The sequence below is a fragment of the Marmota marmota genome, unplaced genomic scaffold (genome assembly GCF_001458135.2).
Source record: "Marmota marmota marmota unplaced genomic scaffold, marMar, whole genome shotgun sequence".
Classification (NCBI taxonomy): domain Eukaryota; kingdom Metazoa; phylum Chordata; class Mammalia; order Rodentia; family Sciuridae; genus Marmota; species Marmota marmota.
Window position 1 is genome coordinate 54,423,646 of NW_025999900.1, and position 14,050 is coordinate 54,437,695.

At 35.6% G+C, this 14,050-nt stretch overlaps 1 protein-coding gene across 2 annotated transcripts in view; it reads left to right on the forward strand.

Moving 5' to 3' along the window:
• Nucleotides 1-13,566, forward strand: part of Ttc8 (tetratricopeptide repeat domain 8) — a 48,728-nt gene extending 35,162 nt beyond the window's left edge. Inside the window, exons 10-15 of one of the 2 annotated variants that reach the window (XM_048799155.1) lie at nucleotides 1,184-1,267; nucleotides 6,198-6,337; nucleotides 7,823-7,997; nucleotides 8,296-8,418; nucleotides 10,868-10,951; nucleotides 12,920-13,566. In XM_048799155.1, the coding sequence (XP_048655112.1) occupies nucleotides 1,184-1,267; nucleotides 6,198-6,337; nucleotides 7,823-7,997; nucleotides 8,296-8,418; nucleotides 10,868-10,951; nucleotides 12,920-13,036 (723 nt within the window). In that variant the 3' untranslated portion in view covers nucleotides 13,037-13,566. The remainder of the gene's footprint in view (nucleotides 1-1,183; nucleotides 1,268-6,197; nucleotides 6,338-7,822; nucleotides 7,998-8,295; nucleotides 8,419-10,867; nucleotides 10,952-12,919) is intronic. The other variant, XM_015494667.2, reaches the window with a different exon arrangement.
• The last annotated feature ends 484 nt before the right edge of the window (nucleotides 13,567-14,050 follow it).

The following is a 14,050-nucleotide window of genomic DNA, read 5'->3' on the forward strand; positions in this document are numbered from 1 at the left end:
TTTCTTTTGCTGTTCTGAGTTGAGTTTAAACTTCAGGAAAAAGGAATTAGAAAGGGAAGCATCCTAACTGCAGGGACAATATGTTGTCCTGTAGGTAGGGTGATCAAGGGCTAAGCACAGATGTGAAATAGTTGGGTGCAGTATTTTCCCTTGGATGTGCACAGTTCATTTCCTTTCTGCTGAAGCTGACTACACCAAAGGCAGATTTCCAGCAGATTCTTTTCTCTTACATGAGGATGGATTTAGAGTTAATTAGTGGAGTTTGTTCCGTAGTCTTGTGACCTACACTGCATGTGCCTTTAGGGACTTTTATTATGTGCATCTTGCTATTCTCTGGAGGGAATTCTCTTCCGTTATGTTCACTTCTTTTTTATTTACCTCTTTCATGTTGGTATTATATCTTTTAAATGTTGCCTGTTTTAAAATGAACATGTTGTACTGCCTTCGGTTCACTGCTTGTTTTGTACAGATACTGTTAAAAATTGATTTCTCTTTGCTAAATTGTTTTTTGGTGGTTTTAATTTTTCTTGAGGCATTTTGTTTGAGAGACTAGCCCTCATTTTAGTTGTTCTTTATTGAAAGGGGTTTGAGATTAGAAACCTAATTCTTAAAAGGTTATTCTGGTGGCTTTCTGAACTTCACTGTGGTGAAAATTACCCTGGGAATGTGTAGGAAGTACAACCCATCCTCTTCCTACTAATCAGAAGTCCTGGAAAGTGAGACTCAGGTGTTTATTTGTATTTTTAACAGGCTCATTAGGGGGATTCTGAGGCATAACAGAGTTTGAGAAGCAGAGCAACACTTATTTCCTTATTTGCAGTTTCACTTTAAATAATTAAGACCTAAGTATAGATAGATAGTGTTTTGTGAATTGGTTCAAAAATAACTGCTAGAAAACCACTGAGATTGTATTAAGTTTCTCATTTACTTGAAGTAACATTTACATACTTAAAAATGTTATTTTTAAATCTACATTAATGAAATCTAGTGTAATTTAAACAATTCTGATACAGGAATAAGTTAATGGACCAAAATAGTCTGTATTTATTCATACATGTGAAAATTAAAGATGTGATAAATATTGCCTATGAAGCCAGGTGGATTATTGGATTATTAAATAGTTTAAAATTACAGTGGATGAGTAATGATTTCTTTTACTAAAAAAATCCATTACTACTTCTAGGTGCTGTGGTGTGTGGGTGTAATCCCAGCAATTTGGGAGGCTGATGCAAGAAATCTTAAGCTCCTGCCCATCCTGGGCAACTTAGTGAGTTAAAAACTTTTAAATAAATTTGAAAAAGGATTAGGAATGTAATTCAGTGATAGGGTACTCCTGGATTCAATCCCCAGTACCAACCAACCAACAAACAAACAACAACAACAACAAAACGAAACAAAACAAACAACAGAAAGAAAAAGTTAAAATTTCAAAAAGTGAAACTGTGAAAGTTCCAAAAGAAAAAACAGATGCATTATTTGTATAAGTTGGAATGAGGGAGTTTTTTTAAACATGACAATCAGAAAGACTTAATAGGAGAGACTGATAAGTTTGAGAAAATAAAAGTTAAGTTTACTAAATAGCAAAAACAAAAATTTAAATAAAGCCAAACTTTGGTTTTATTTTACCTTTTTACAAATCTCACACGCATATAAACAAATGTCCATACACATGCCCTCATATATGCTTATTTAATCAAGAATGTAAACACTATGGAAAGTAGATGCTTCCTCAGAGAAGTTTTGGATCAATGTATTTTGTGGCTTTTCCATAGGCTTTTGTTTTCTTGTCAGCCTTCCTAGAGATAAGAAATCACCTCCCAGAGATGAGACAACAGCCAAGCTCCAGCTCCCCCAATGTACCCTGCACACCCCCACCCCTGTGGTGCTGGGGATCAAACTCAGGACTTCACACATGCTAGGCAAGTACAGTACCACTAAACTATGCCCCCAGCCCTTCTAGCTGCATTTTGACTACACCGATAGCTTTTTATACTTAGAGCTTGATGATATCCATCTGGAGGAACTTAATTGATCCATGTATGATCCATGTGTGTTTATGAAGACAGGGCTTTTCTGGTTTTTGAACTAAAGACAATATCAGCACGGGTTCGTGTCACCTGGAATGAGAAAGCAAAGTTGGTACCCAGGGATCCTTGAGCCATATGTCTGCCTCCAGATCCAGGCAGTTTCTTACCCAACCCCCTCATGTACTACTGTAGGTTTGAATGTGTCCCCCCAAAGTTTATTTGTTAGAAACAATCCCATGCAACAGTGGAGAGGTGGGGCTTTTAAGAGGTGACTAGGCAAAGAGGGATGTCCTCAAGAATGGATTAATTGCTATTATTGTAAGTGGGTTCCTGATAAAAGAATGAGTTTGGCCTTTGTCTGACTGCCTGGTTCCCACCACTCCATGCTGCCCGATGTGATGCCTTCTGCCATGTTATAATGCAGCAAGAAAGCCCTCACCAGATGTGGAGCCTTGATTTGGGACTTCTCAGCTTGCAGAATCAAGAGCCAAATAAATTTCTGTTCATTAAAATTACCAGTCAGTGGTATTCTGTTATATCTGCATAAAATGCCACTGATAAAAAGATAAAAGATAGGATAGCATAGAAAACGGGCAAAGGAAGTAAATTGGAAACTCATAGAAAAAGAAATATCTGATGTGTTCAATTTCTAACCTCTGTTGTAATTAAAGAAATAAAGACTAAAACAACAGTGATATGCTGTATTTCGCTTAATTGGGTTGGCAGAGATGAGGAACTTCTGTGGTATCAAGGGTGTGGAGAACAGGCTCTACACATGAGCATTGCTGGTGGGAGTGTACTTTGATACAGCCCATTAGGAGGCTGTTTGCAATTGCCATGACACTTTAAAATGTGCATGGGCAATTTTACTTCCAGGAATTTTGTTTAAGAGTCTTTTCATACAGGCACACAAAGATATATACAAATGATTTTATAGAATATTAATTGCATAAACTAATTTTTGTCCATCAGTCAAGTATGTAAGTATTCTAAACGGAAATGGAAATAAACTAAGGTTCATCAAAAGGGGACTGGTTAAATAAATTATGGTGTATGTATTGATGGAGTACTGTACAGAATATCTACTTCATATAAAATGTAATAAAGTGAATTTCTATGTTTTGATATAGAAAGAGTGCCACGACACTAATTTAAACTGTGTATTGGAATCTACAGAATGATTTTGTATGTGTCTTTATCTGAACAAAATTTCTTGAAGGATACTCAAGAAACGATTAACAGCTTCTGTCAGCTAGTATTTGGACTTCTTTTAATTTTGTACCCTTTTGTAGTGTTTAAATTTATTTAGCATAGGCAAATTATTTTATGTTTATAAAACTTAATTGAAAAACTACATGTGAAGTTGCTAATTTCAAATCTAAAATTCCTTGAAATTACATAAATTAATTTCTGTGCCCATCAGTCCTCCAAATTGAGAACCAACTGAGGGATAGCCACGAGATTTAAACAAATAGAAGACAAACCATTAACTTCATTGAGAGTGAAAAATTATTTCTTTATATAAAGGCACACATACAGTTTATACAGGTTTTAGCCATAAACAGAATCATTTGATACATTCTAATATGCAGCTTGTTTTTTCACTCTTGGTGTTAACTTTATTCATTGACTTTATTATTGATAAAAACAGAATTGGCAGAGTGGCATTAGATCTCTGACCAAAGGACTTAATAGTCTCTCTCAGTTGGACAAATCTATCATGTATGGAGACGTGATTGGACAACCTACAAACATTCTCCATTCAGGAGAGTCCATTATTTTTGTAAGAATATTAATAGTTTTATTACATATTATATGGAATGAATTAATAAATATTTTCAAATATAACCTTCATAAACAAAACTTTGGGATTCTTAGCAACTTTTAAGACTTTGAAGGGATCTTAAGATCAAAAAGTTTGAGAACCTCTGTTATTGTGGAAACGTGAGAAATTCAGACAATTTTAGAAGTTGTTTAATTATGATTTATTAATTTTCCAGTATCTAGAAGCACTAAATTTAGCACTAAGGAAAGGTACACCACGTGGTCTTGGTTGCAAAGAAATTATCAAATTTTATAGATTCTAAAAAACGTATGTTTTCCACATTTTGACATCTCTGAGATTGGGGTGCCTCTTAGAGTAGGTAGCATCTTCTAATGGTTTGTGGCCAAGTGGCAGTTGTCATGTAGTTGTCACAATCTGCTTATATGGAAACTTGGTAGTTATTCTTGGCAGCATCGTGCTTTAGATAGTGAACGTGGTAATTGGTGAACGTGGTAATTGTTTCTACTTGTTGCCTGAAAGCTCTTGTTGACACCTGCTGGTAAGATCAAGAAAGCACAGGCATCAGCACAGCAAAATGAGGGTCCATAGCCTGGAAGAAAATCTTGGGAACATAGTGGAGCACACTTTTAAGAAATGTTGCGAGTAGCTTTTAAATGTTCTCTGCCCAAAGAAATGAGGAGTATATGAGATGATGCATATATGTTAATTAGCCTGATTTGTACATTCCATAATGTATACACGTATCAAAGGATCACATTGTACTCCATATAAACACACAATTATTAATCATCAGTAAAAATAAAATTTAAAAAAGAAAGAAAAGCTGTATTGCCAATGTGAGACACTGTGTGGAAAATCCTGGGCCTGGATGACCAGATCAGAAAGGGAGTCAGAAGACTGACTCTGAACATGAGGAAATACTATGTCCAACTTACTTTGCATATCTACTTCATATAAAGAAGGCAAAAGAATGATATGGGGATACAGTTTAGATCTGAGTATCAAATAAAATGTCAAAATGGGTATCAAATAAAAATTCTTATGTTTAAAGAAGCATTGTATAGTGCTGCTTAGAATTGGTGGAGTCACTTAGATTTAATAAAATATGATTAAATTCTCACAAAAAAATTGAATCCTAATAAGAATTTAAGTGCATAAGTCATGATAAATGTCATGTAAGTTGAGAGGCAGAAGAGAGCCCTGTGCAGTGAGGGCACAGCGTAATGAATCTTAATGAAGGGTGTGGAACCTGAACTAGACCTTGAGAGTAGATTTGAGATATGTAGCATTCATTGATAATGCTAGATTAGCTCAGCCCAGCCTGGGCCCCATCTCACAAATGATGATGATGATGATGATGATTCTAATAATAATAATAAATGCATTTATGATTATCAGTATTTAGAAAGCATATATAAAAACTGTAGAAGGTGGCTTCAGCTTTAATTGTATATGTATTTCTGAACTTTGGGTTGCCATTGTTTCTTTCCTGAATTCTTGGTCTCTTTACTGCTGCTCTTGCCTATTTGGGTTTGTCCTGTGCTTACCAAGCAAATTATTCTTTAAAATGTGAATACAGTATGATTATGTCACTCCTCTGCTTTTAATTCTCTAATAACTTTCTCTCAATTTAGAAGGAAAAACATCTGAAGCTCCTCCCATGCCTGACAAAGGCCCTGACAGCCTCTTCAGTCTCCTGTGCTACTCTCCCTCTTTCCAGCCTCACTACATTTGTGTGGTTTTTCTAAGTGCTTCCCTCTCTGCAGCATATATTTGCTAGTTTCTCTGCCTGAGTGAGCTTCGCCCAGGTGTGCTCAGGTCCGAACCCTCACTTCATTAGGTCTCTGTTCAAATAGCCCCTCCTTCAAGATGATCACCCTTCTGAAGCGCGACCCTCCCTCCTTCCCTCCCTCCCTTCCTCCCTCAGTCCTGCCCTGTTTTGTTTTTCCTCATATCATTCATCCTCACCTGATATTATATATCCATTTGTTTGTCTTCTCCACCAGCTGTAAACTCCTTAAGGACAGTGACTTCATCTGTTTTTTTTATATTTTATTTTTTAGTTGTAGCTTGAAACAATACCTTTATTTTATTTATTTATTTATTTATTTATTTATTTATTTATTTATTTATTTATTTATGTTTATGTGGTGCTGAGGATTGAATCCAGGGCCTCTCACATGCTAGGCGAGCACTCTACTACTGAGCCACAACCTCAGCCCGACTTGATCTTTTTATTCCTGTCATGTCCCTAGGGCCTAGAATAGAGTCTAGCACATGACACACTCTCAGTAAACGTTTGCCGAATGAATAAACTTAAATTGGTGAGACAAAAAAATTTCTTGTCCAATATTAAGACATTATTGCTCTTCTGTCTTGAGCAGGAAATGAACAATGGTTCATCAGCAGCTGAATACTACAAAGAGGTTTTAAAACAAGATAATACTCACATGGAAGCCATTGCATGCATTGGAAGCAACCACTTTTATTCTGATCAACCAGAAATAGCTCTTCGGTTTTACAGGTATGCTTTACATTCAATCTGTAGAACTACTTTCATGAAATATTGGCAAAACAGTAATGAAGATAAATGAACTATAATGTGTATATGAATCTAAAAATTCCATTACTCAGATGCTTTATGAGCATTAAAGGGACAATCGATAATTTGAAAATGCTCAGATGTTGGCACTTTGAAGAAACGTACCCAGATGATTGTGTTTTTGACTCTCTGTATAAGTTAGCCATTTCATCAACAAACAATAGTATTTAAGTTACTTAAAATGCTTCTCATCATCACTGCATCCGTGAATACCACTGAATCACAAAGATACGGAGAGTTAAACAGTGAAGAAATTTGCAAGGAACAGTGGATTCCGTGTTCTGAACTTTGATGAGGACCTGAAACAGAATCATCTGCTTGTGAAATGTTATCAATTTGTTTTTCAAGTATTTTTTTTTTCAAAGTCTAAGTAAAATATGCTACTGGTTCTCTTTTGAGTTAATACTTATTTTATCCTACATGTGACATCTAAAATTCTTTTGTGTATGTGTGCCAGGGATTGAACTCAGGGGCACTTAACCACTGAGCCACACCCCCAGTCCATTTTTATATTTTTTATTTAGAGACAGAGTCTTGATGAGTTGCTTAGGGCCTCACTAAGTTGCTGAGGCTGGCTTTGAATTCATGATTTCCTCCTGCCTCAGTCTCCCGAGCCACTGGGATTATGGGCATGTGCCACTGTGCACAGCCTACAATTCATTTTTAAATTATGACTTCAGCCCTTGGGTAATATGAAGGAGAGATGACTGGCAGCTGCCAAAGATTCTTTCCAAATACATGTTGAGAACATAAAATATACGCATGCTGCATGGTGCATGTGCAGCTCACCCTACTCCCTACCCTCAAAATGGGTCATGGGTTTCTCAGGGCAGCTGGACTGGATGTTCATTTGCTTCTTTGAATTTTCTTGTCCTTTCTCACTTAGGATTTTTAATGCCTAGAGTCAAAATGGGGTTCTTGAATTGCGGTGGAAAAGCTAAGTGGATAATGTAGTGGTCTGTTGATGGTCATGGCTTCCTCAGTGGAAGTCAGTGAGCCCAGTTTAACCATGAAATACAGATGGCCAAAAATAGGATGCAACACTGAAAACTTAGAGGTAAAATATAGTCTCCAAATTAGATTAGAAGGTCTTGTGAATGCTAGTGGGCAACAAGGCTCTATAAAGCTGTGTGGGTTTTACTTTATGTGGCTATTTATTTCTTATTTTTGTTCTCTAACAAAGCTTTTGGGGAAAAATATATAGAGAGAAGTCGTTTTAACTATTATGAAAGCTATGCTTTTATATTTGTTTTAAACATTATTTTTCACTTACAATAATACCTTTCATTTCTAATCTTTGCGGGGGTATTACTAGTTATAAGGTTAATTCATTTCTAACTTTGTAAAAGAAGTCTTAGCATTGATAAATTTGGTGTGACACAACTTTTCTTTGTACTGTTTGAAAAGGCGACTCCTGCAGATGGGCGTTTACAATTGCCAGCTTTTTAACAATCTGGGGCTGTGCTGCTTCTATGCCCAGCAGTATGATATGACTCTGACCTCATTTGAACGTGCCCTTTCTTTGGCTGAAAATGAAGAAGAGACAGCTGACATCTGGTACAACTTGGGACATGTAGCTGTGGTAGGTTGTCTTTTGATACAATTTCTGTAATAAAAAGTGTAGGCATGAATTAGTTTGAAGAAATTTTCAGGTGTTTATTATAAATCTAAGTGTGATGATGGTCTCATGTAGAATCTGAGAGATTTCTGGGAGTCACTGTAGCTCATTTTCCACTTACACAGAATTCACATATGACCCCTATGATCAGTGTGTGTTGCTTTTTCTGTGTCTTGGGGAAGATTTATAGAGGAAGGAAGGGAGAAGGTGGCAAGAGGAAGCATGTGTACTCAGACTTGTGAACGTGTGCTTCTCTTTCCAGGGAATAGGTGATACGAATTTGGCCCATCAGTGCTTCAGGCTGGCTCTGGTCAACAACAACAACCATGCTGAGGCCTACAACAACCTGGCTGTGCTGGAGATGCGGAAGGGCCATGTTGAACAGGTCAGGGAGAGGCAGTCAGTCTGCTTTCTTCACAGAACAGCCATCATTTGTAGCTATTGTTATGTAATTTTAAAATGAACTCTAGAGTCTGGTAGGCCTGGATTTGAATTTCAGCTCTCTCATGTATTAGCTGTGTGACCCTGGGCAAGTTACTTCCTTTCTGAGTCCAAAATAGAACATTTCATTTTATTAGGACAACATGTCCCTTCATGGTCTTCCCTGTGTTAGTGAACTGTTCCACAATTCACCACCCTGACCCACCATCTAGCTGTTCCTGCCCGAATCCTGGGAGCCAACCTTGACACCTCTTTTCTTCCTTGTGCCCCCTCACACCCACATCATATTCAGCAGGTCCTGTCAGTCCTGCCTAAAAGTCCCATCCTGAACCTGGCTTCTGTTCCCCACCCTACTACCATCTCTTGCCAGGACAACTACAAGAGCCTCCTGGCTGGTCTTTTCCCCCACTTACATCAGCAAGTAAATGTACCCTATGATTCATCCTCGTCAGAACAGCCCACATGATTTTTTATTAAACAATATTATTTTATTACTACTTTTTTTGCATAAGATTCTCCAGTTATTTCTCCTGAATTTGGAAAAAAAAAATCTGGCTTGCTAATCTGAACCTGTGAGACTCCACATAAACTGGCCTCTGCCTTCTCTCAGACCATGTCCTTGGCCTCTCCTTTTCCACTAACTTCCAGGCATGTTGGCTGCCTCGATGTTCTGCAGATTTGCAATGCTCTGTCTTCTTTTAGGGCCTCTGGAATGTTCTTCCCTTAGGTCTTACAGTGACATTTCTTTTTGTCACTCAGGTCTTAAATGCCACCTCCTTAGAAAGACCATCTCAAACACCATCGAAAGGAACCCTCGGGGGCTAGAATATTTCCTACTTTTCATTTTTTACTTCACAGTGCTTCTCATTGCACCAGATACTGTCCTACTTTACATGTAGAATGTAGACGGTCAGCTGCATGAAAGAGGAACCCTATCTGACGAGTCACTGGTGTGTTCTCAGCATTAGGAAATGCCCAGCACCTGTCGTGTGCTTAGTCAGTGTTTGTGAAACAAATGGATGATCTTTAAAAGTAGAGTAATAATAATGCCTACCCAAAGGTGTTTCTGTGATGATTAAATCATGCATGTAAAGCACTTGGCACAGTGGTGGGTGGATTTGAGCACGTGATCTGTGCTTAATCAGTTGAACTATTATTTACATATATAAAAAAGTTTACAATGCAAAATATACTCCTACAATATTCATGGTTATTAAGGGTAAATCTTACTCTGCCACTTTAGAGAGGAGGACATAGAGATTTGAGTGTAAGTAACTTTACTCAGGTCACAGACATGATGAGCTGTAAACATGGGACACAAACCTGCTCTTCGGAGCACAATGACAAAAATACCAAGGACTGAAGCATTATTTCATAAATGCTCCCAAAATAAACAAGTTGGATTTGTATTTTATAAGCATTATTCTCAAGTGGTACGCTTTCTATTAGAACTTGGCCCGTGTTCATGTTAGGCAAGTACTTCCTGTGATTGTCTCTGCCCCCATCTTGGTCATTGTCTTTCCCTCCTACTTACTGTAGTTTCTCAAGGATACAATTAATTTGAAATGTTCTGGTAAAAGATTTTATACTAACCCCACTTCATTATTTAGAAAATTACTATCCAGCACCCTATGTGAACTGATATCCTCTTATTTTCCATTTAAAAAAATACATGAATTTGTTGGCAGGTCATGGATATGGGTTTTGGATTTAGCTACGAGTTGGAGTGTCACTGAGTGGGTTATAGTCTTAACGATGCATGTATGAGCATCATGTGCCACTCCGTGCTCTCTGCAATATGTGATTCTGTAAGGGACAAAAAATGTGAATCTTGTGTTTTGCATACTTTAGAGAACAGAAAGCTTATCATTTTTCATTGCTAGAAAACTTGTTAGCAGCACCATAAAGGCTCACTCACTGTCATCCAGCACAAGGCTGTGGGCTTTGAAATTCATTATGATTCTTGGTCTTTTTGTTGTTGTTATTGCCTTAGGGTACAGATACTTGGAGCCTGTTAAATCAGTTACCACCAACAAAACCTGGATTGAGAAGACTTTTTAAAGCCTTGAGATTACATTTTAAGTTGTATGTCAAACTGAAATGGAAATGGTATGAGACAGTGGTTCTCAAATAGGTTTAAATCTGCTCTAAATTTTCAGTTCTCTTATTTTCTCTCTTAAAATGTTTACTGTTAACATAATTTTGGTATGACATCAGTAGTTAATTATATTTCAATATAAGTTTCTGTATTTCATGAGGAATGACATCTGTGTTTCTCCAGCACCATGTTTATTAAGGTCCTATCCCAGTAAAGGCTTCTTTTACCAATAGAAATCACAGATACAGAACTGCTGTATGCTTATATGCCTTTTTTTCTTTCTTTTTTTTCACAGGCAAGGGCACTTTTGCAAACTGCGTCAACTTTAGCACCTCATATGTATGAACCCCATTTTAATTTTGCAACAATATCTGATAAGGTATTCTCTTTATTAATTTATTATATTATACAATATTTCTTGTCTTTAGGTTTAAAAAAATTACAATAAACAAGAAAATTATAACCTTATGTTCCTGAACAGAAGGTTGATTTTTCAGTTTGGAAGAAATGAATTTTTTAAGTTCTTATTTATATACACAAACATCTTCACTTAATAAGCTTTAATTTTTCTTTGGATATTGACTAAACACCATTATAAATTGCTTTTTAAAGCATTGCTTTTTAAAGCATAAAATCTTTTATGCTTTAAAATTTAATATTTAATCATTGAAGAAATACCATAATAATTCTTAGTTTGGGAGGTATTTGTAGAAGGCTTTTACAGCAAGGAATTCCTTTTTATTATTTGTAAATCATATTGCCACCAAGTCCTGATATGATTGCTATAAAATTAGGAATATTAGTGAAATTAGAGATATTAATTATGGACAATATGGGGAATGCAGCTGTGTTGCAGTGAATTCCAAAAGCTAAAAGAAATTATGCACCATTTTTAATAAAATGAAAACCAACAAAAGGCATATCTTACCTATTACTTGAAAACTCTCCTTTAACATGGAAGGTAAATCAGTCTTGAGAATGAGGAAATGGATAAAAATGTTTGTGATGTAAATAAAAGTCTTTATTGACCAAAGATGTAAAAATATGTTGTTTTTTTAATAATATAAATATGAAGCCGTGCACACTCATTTCTGTTTTGAAAATAGAATAAGCTATTGTTGATGTGTTGAAATGTTTTGAGTGATTGATAAGTTTACCAGCCACTGTTCAAGGTGCTTTACATACAATTCTCAAATTCTCCCATCCCCTATGTGCAGTATCCTTACTTACTCATTTTCTCATGCAACTGATGTTTCACTTATTAAAGCCTCTGTTATGTATCAGGCCCTGTCATTGAAGTAGAGGATGTAGCAAGTAAATTTATCCTATGAAGCTTATGTTCTAATGCAGCCCAAGCCTCATGGAGGTTAAGAGCCTCCTACCCCCAGTCACATGAGGTGGCAGGTTTCAGATTCACACCCAGCTCCAGTGGTGCCCAGGTATTTCACTGCACTGTGCTGCTGCTTAATTAAGCCACAGAGAACACTTGATTATTCGCTTTTGGGAATATCAGCGCATTATAATAATTCACATCTCAAGGTGTTTCTTTAAACAGAAGACCATATTTCTGTAAGAGAAAATGCTATATTAGAAAGAAATGTTATGATTTTTAAAAGGAAACAATTCCTTTTTAATACATATATATGTTACCCCCAAAACTTCCAGAGTTGAACTATCTAGATTTTTCATGTGCATATATCCAAAAGTTGTCTTTTTAGAGGTGAATACATGAATCACGATACATTGAGACAAATTCCAGTAGCATATTTTTGTGTTTTTCTTTGGGCTGGACTTTAACAGAGTTTATTGAAAATGAACTTTTTTCTTTTTTGTAAACTTTTAAAACCATACATCTTGCCAATATTGTTAGCACTATTTAAAACCTCTCAGAGGCATATTATTAAGTCTTAAATATAATAATTTTTACTTGAATTTCCTATTTAAAAGATAATACCCTAATGAAAATATGTATTTGTGGTACATTATAGTTTTCCTTAGCTGTATAAAACTGTTTGTTTGGGCATACGAATGTCATTTTATGTTTATAGTACTATCAATGACAGGGAAAGGAACAAGGGTTTCTGAATTCATAACTAGATAGCTGTAATGGAGCATAAATTATTTATATAATTGGTTATTTTATCTTTCTCAAATTCCTCAAAATGGAATTATAATCCAGGTGAGAGAGTTCTAAAATTTAAGTGGCATATGTGAGTAATTTGCTATTAAGGACCCTTTGAGTTTCTACAGCATGCAGACAGGATGTCTTTTTTTTTTTTTCCCTTCCATATTTATTTATTTTATTTTTCTGGTCTCATACTGCTCTTCTTATGGCATTTTTTTACAGATTGGCGATCTACAGAGAAGTTATATTGCTGCTCAGAAGTCTGAAGCAGCATTTCCTGATCATGTGGATACACAACATTTAATTAAACAATTAAAGCAGCATTTTGCTATGCTCTGATTGTTCTTAGCCCAAATATATTTTTATGAAGAGACATTACACACGGGGAAAAAGTACTATGTATGTATGTATCTGTAATATAATATAAATTATACAGGCCTAGTGAAGGCTATATTTGAAATAAGAGTCGCAGACTTTGACCAGAGTTTATTCCAGAATGTATAATGAATACTTTATAATAATAATTTTGTAAGGTAATATTATAAATTATCAGATTTAAGCATTTCTAGTTATAATGCATTATATGGTAAATGATTATAGATTTCCAAACAATTTGATGCATTTCCTCAAATTTTTATAAATATACATTTTTAAAGTCCTTAAGGATTAGCCATTGTATGGCTTAAGTGGTCTGAAATCTGCCTTTAAAACTATACTTTTATGGTTAATAAGATGTGTATTTATCCTAAGTAGAGACTTTATTTGGAGCTTAAAATTGTATTTCAAACTATTTTTTATCAGGTACTTTGTGATATATATTGTACATATATATTATGCTTTAAAATAAATCAGTATATAAAACACCAAAATTTTGTCATTTTCCATGAGTTTTCATTTTATTCATCTCAGATGAAACAAATTTTTCAAAAGTTCAGATAATCTTATATAGAAAGTCAGTATTTAAAGTCTTATTTAAATGATGTGCCACTAATTTTGTTTTTTCCTAAAAGGCTATATATATATGGGATACCATATTAAGATAAGACTATCAGGATTAGAAATAAGAGTCATAATACTAGGAGTCCCACCTGTATTCAATCCCAGGAAAGGCTATATCCCACTACCACAGTATTATGAAGTCCCAGGAAAGTGCTGGAACTTTTCTCAGCCTTATTTAGTGGAAATCTCATTAAAGTGTTCACATGAGGAAATGTGTTAAATCACTTATATTTGCAGTATGTTCAGATTTGTGTAAATAGTACTCCTTAGCTGACAGAAGCAATAACAAATAAATTGAATACAAGGACCTGCAGATGGATAAAAGACCAGAAAGGGCTTCAGGGAATGTGAGCA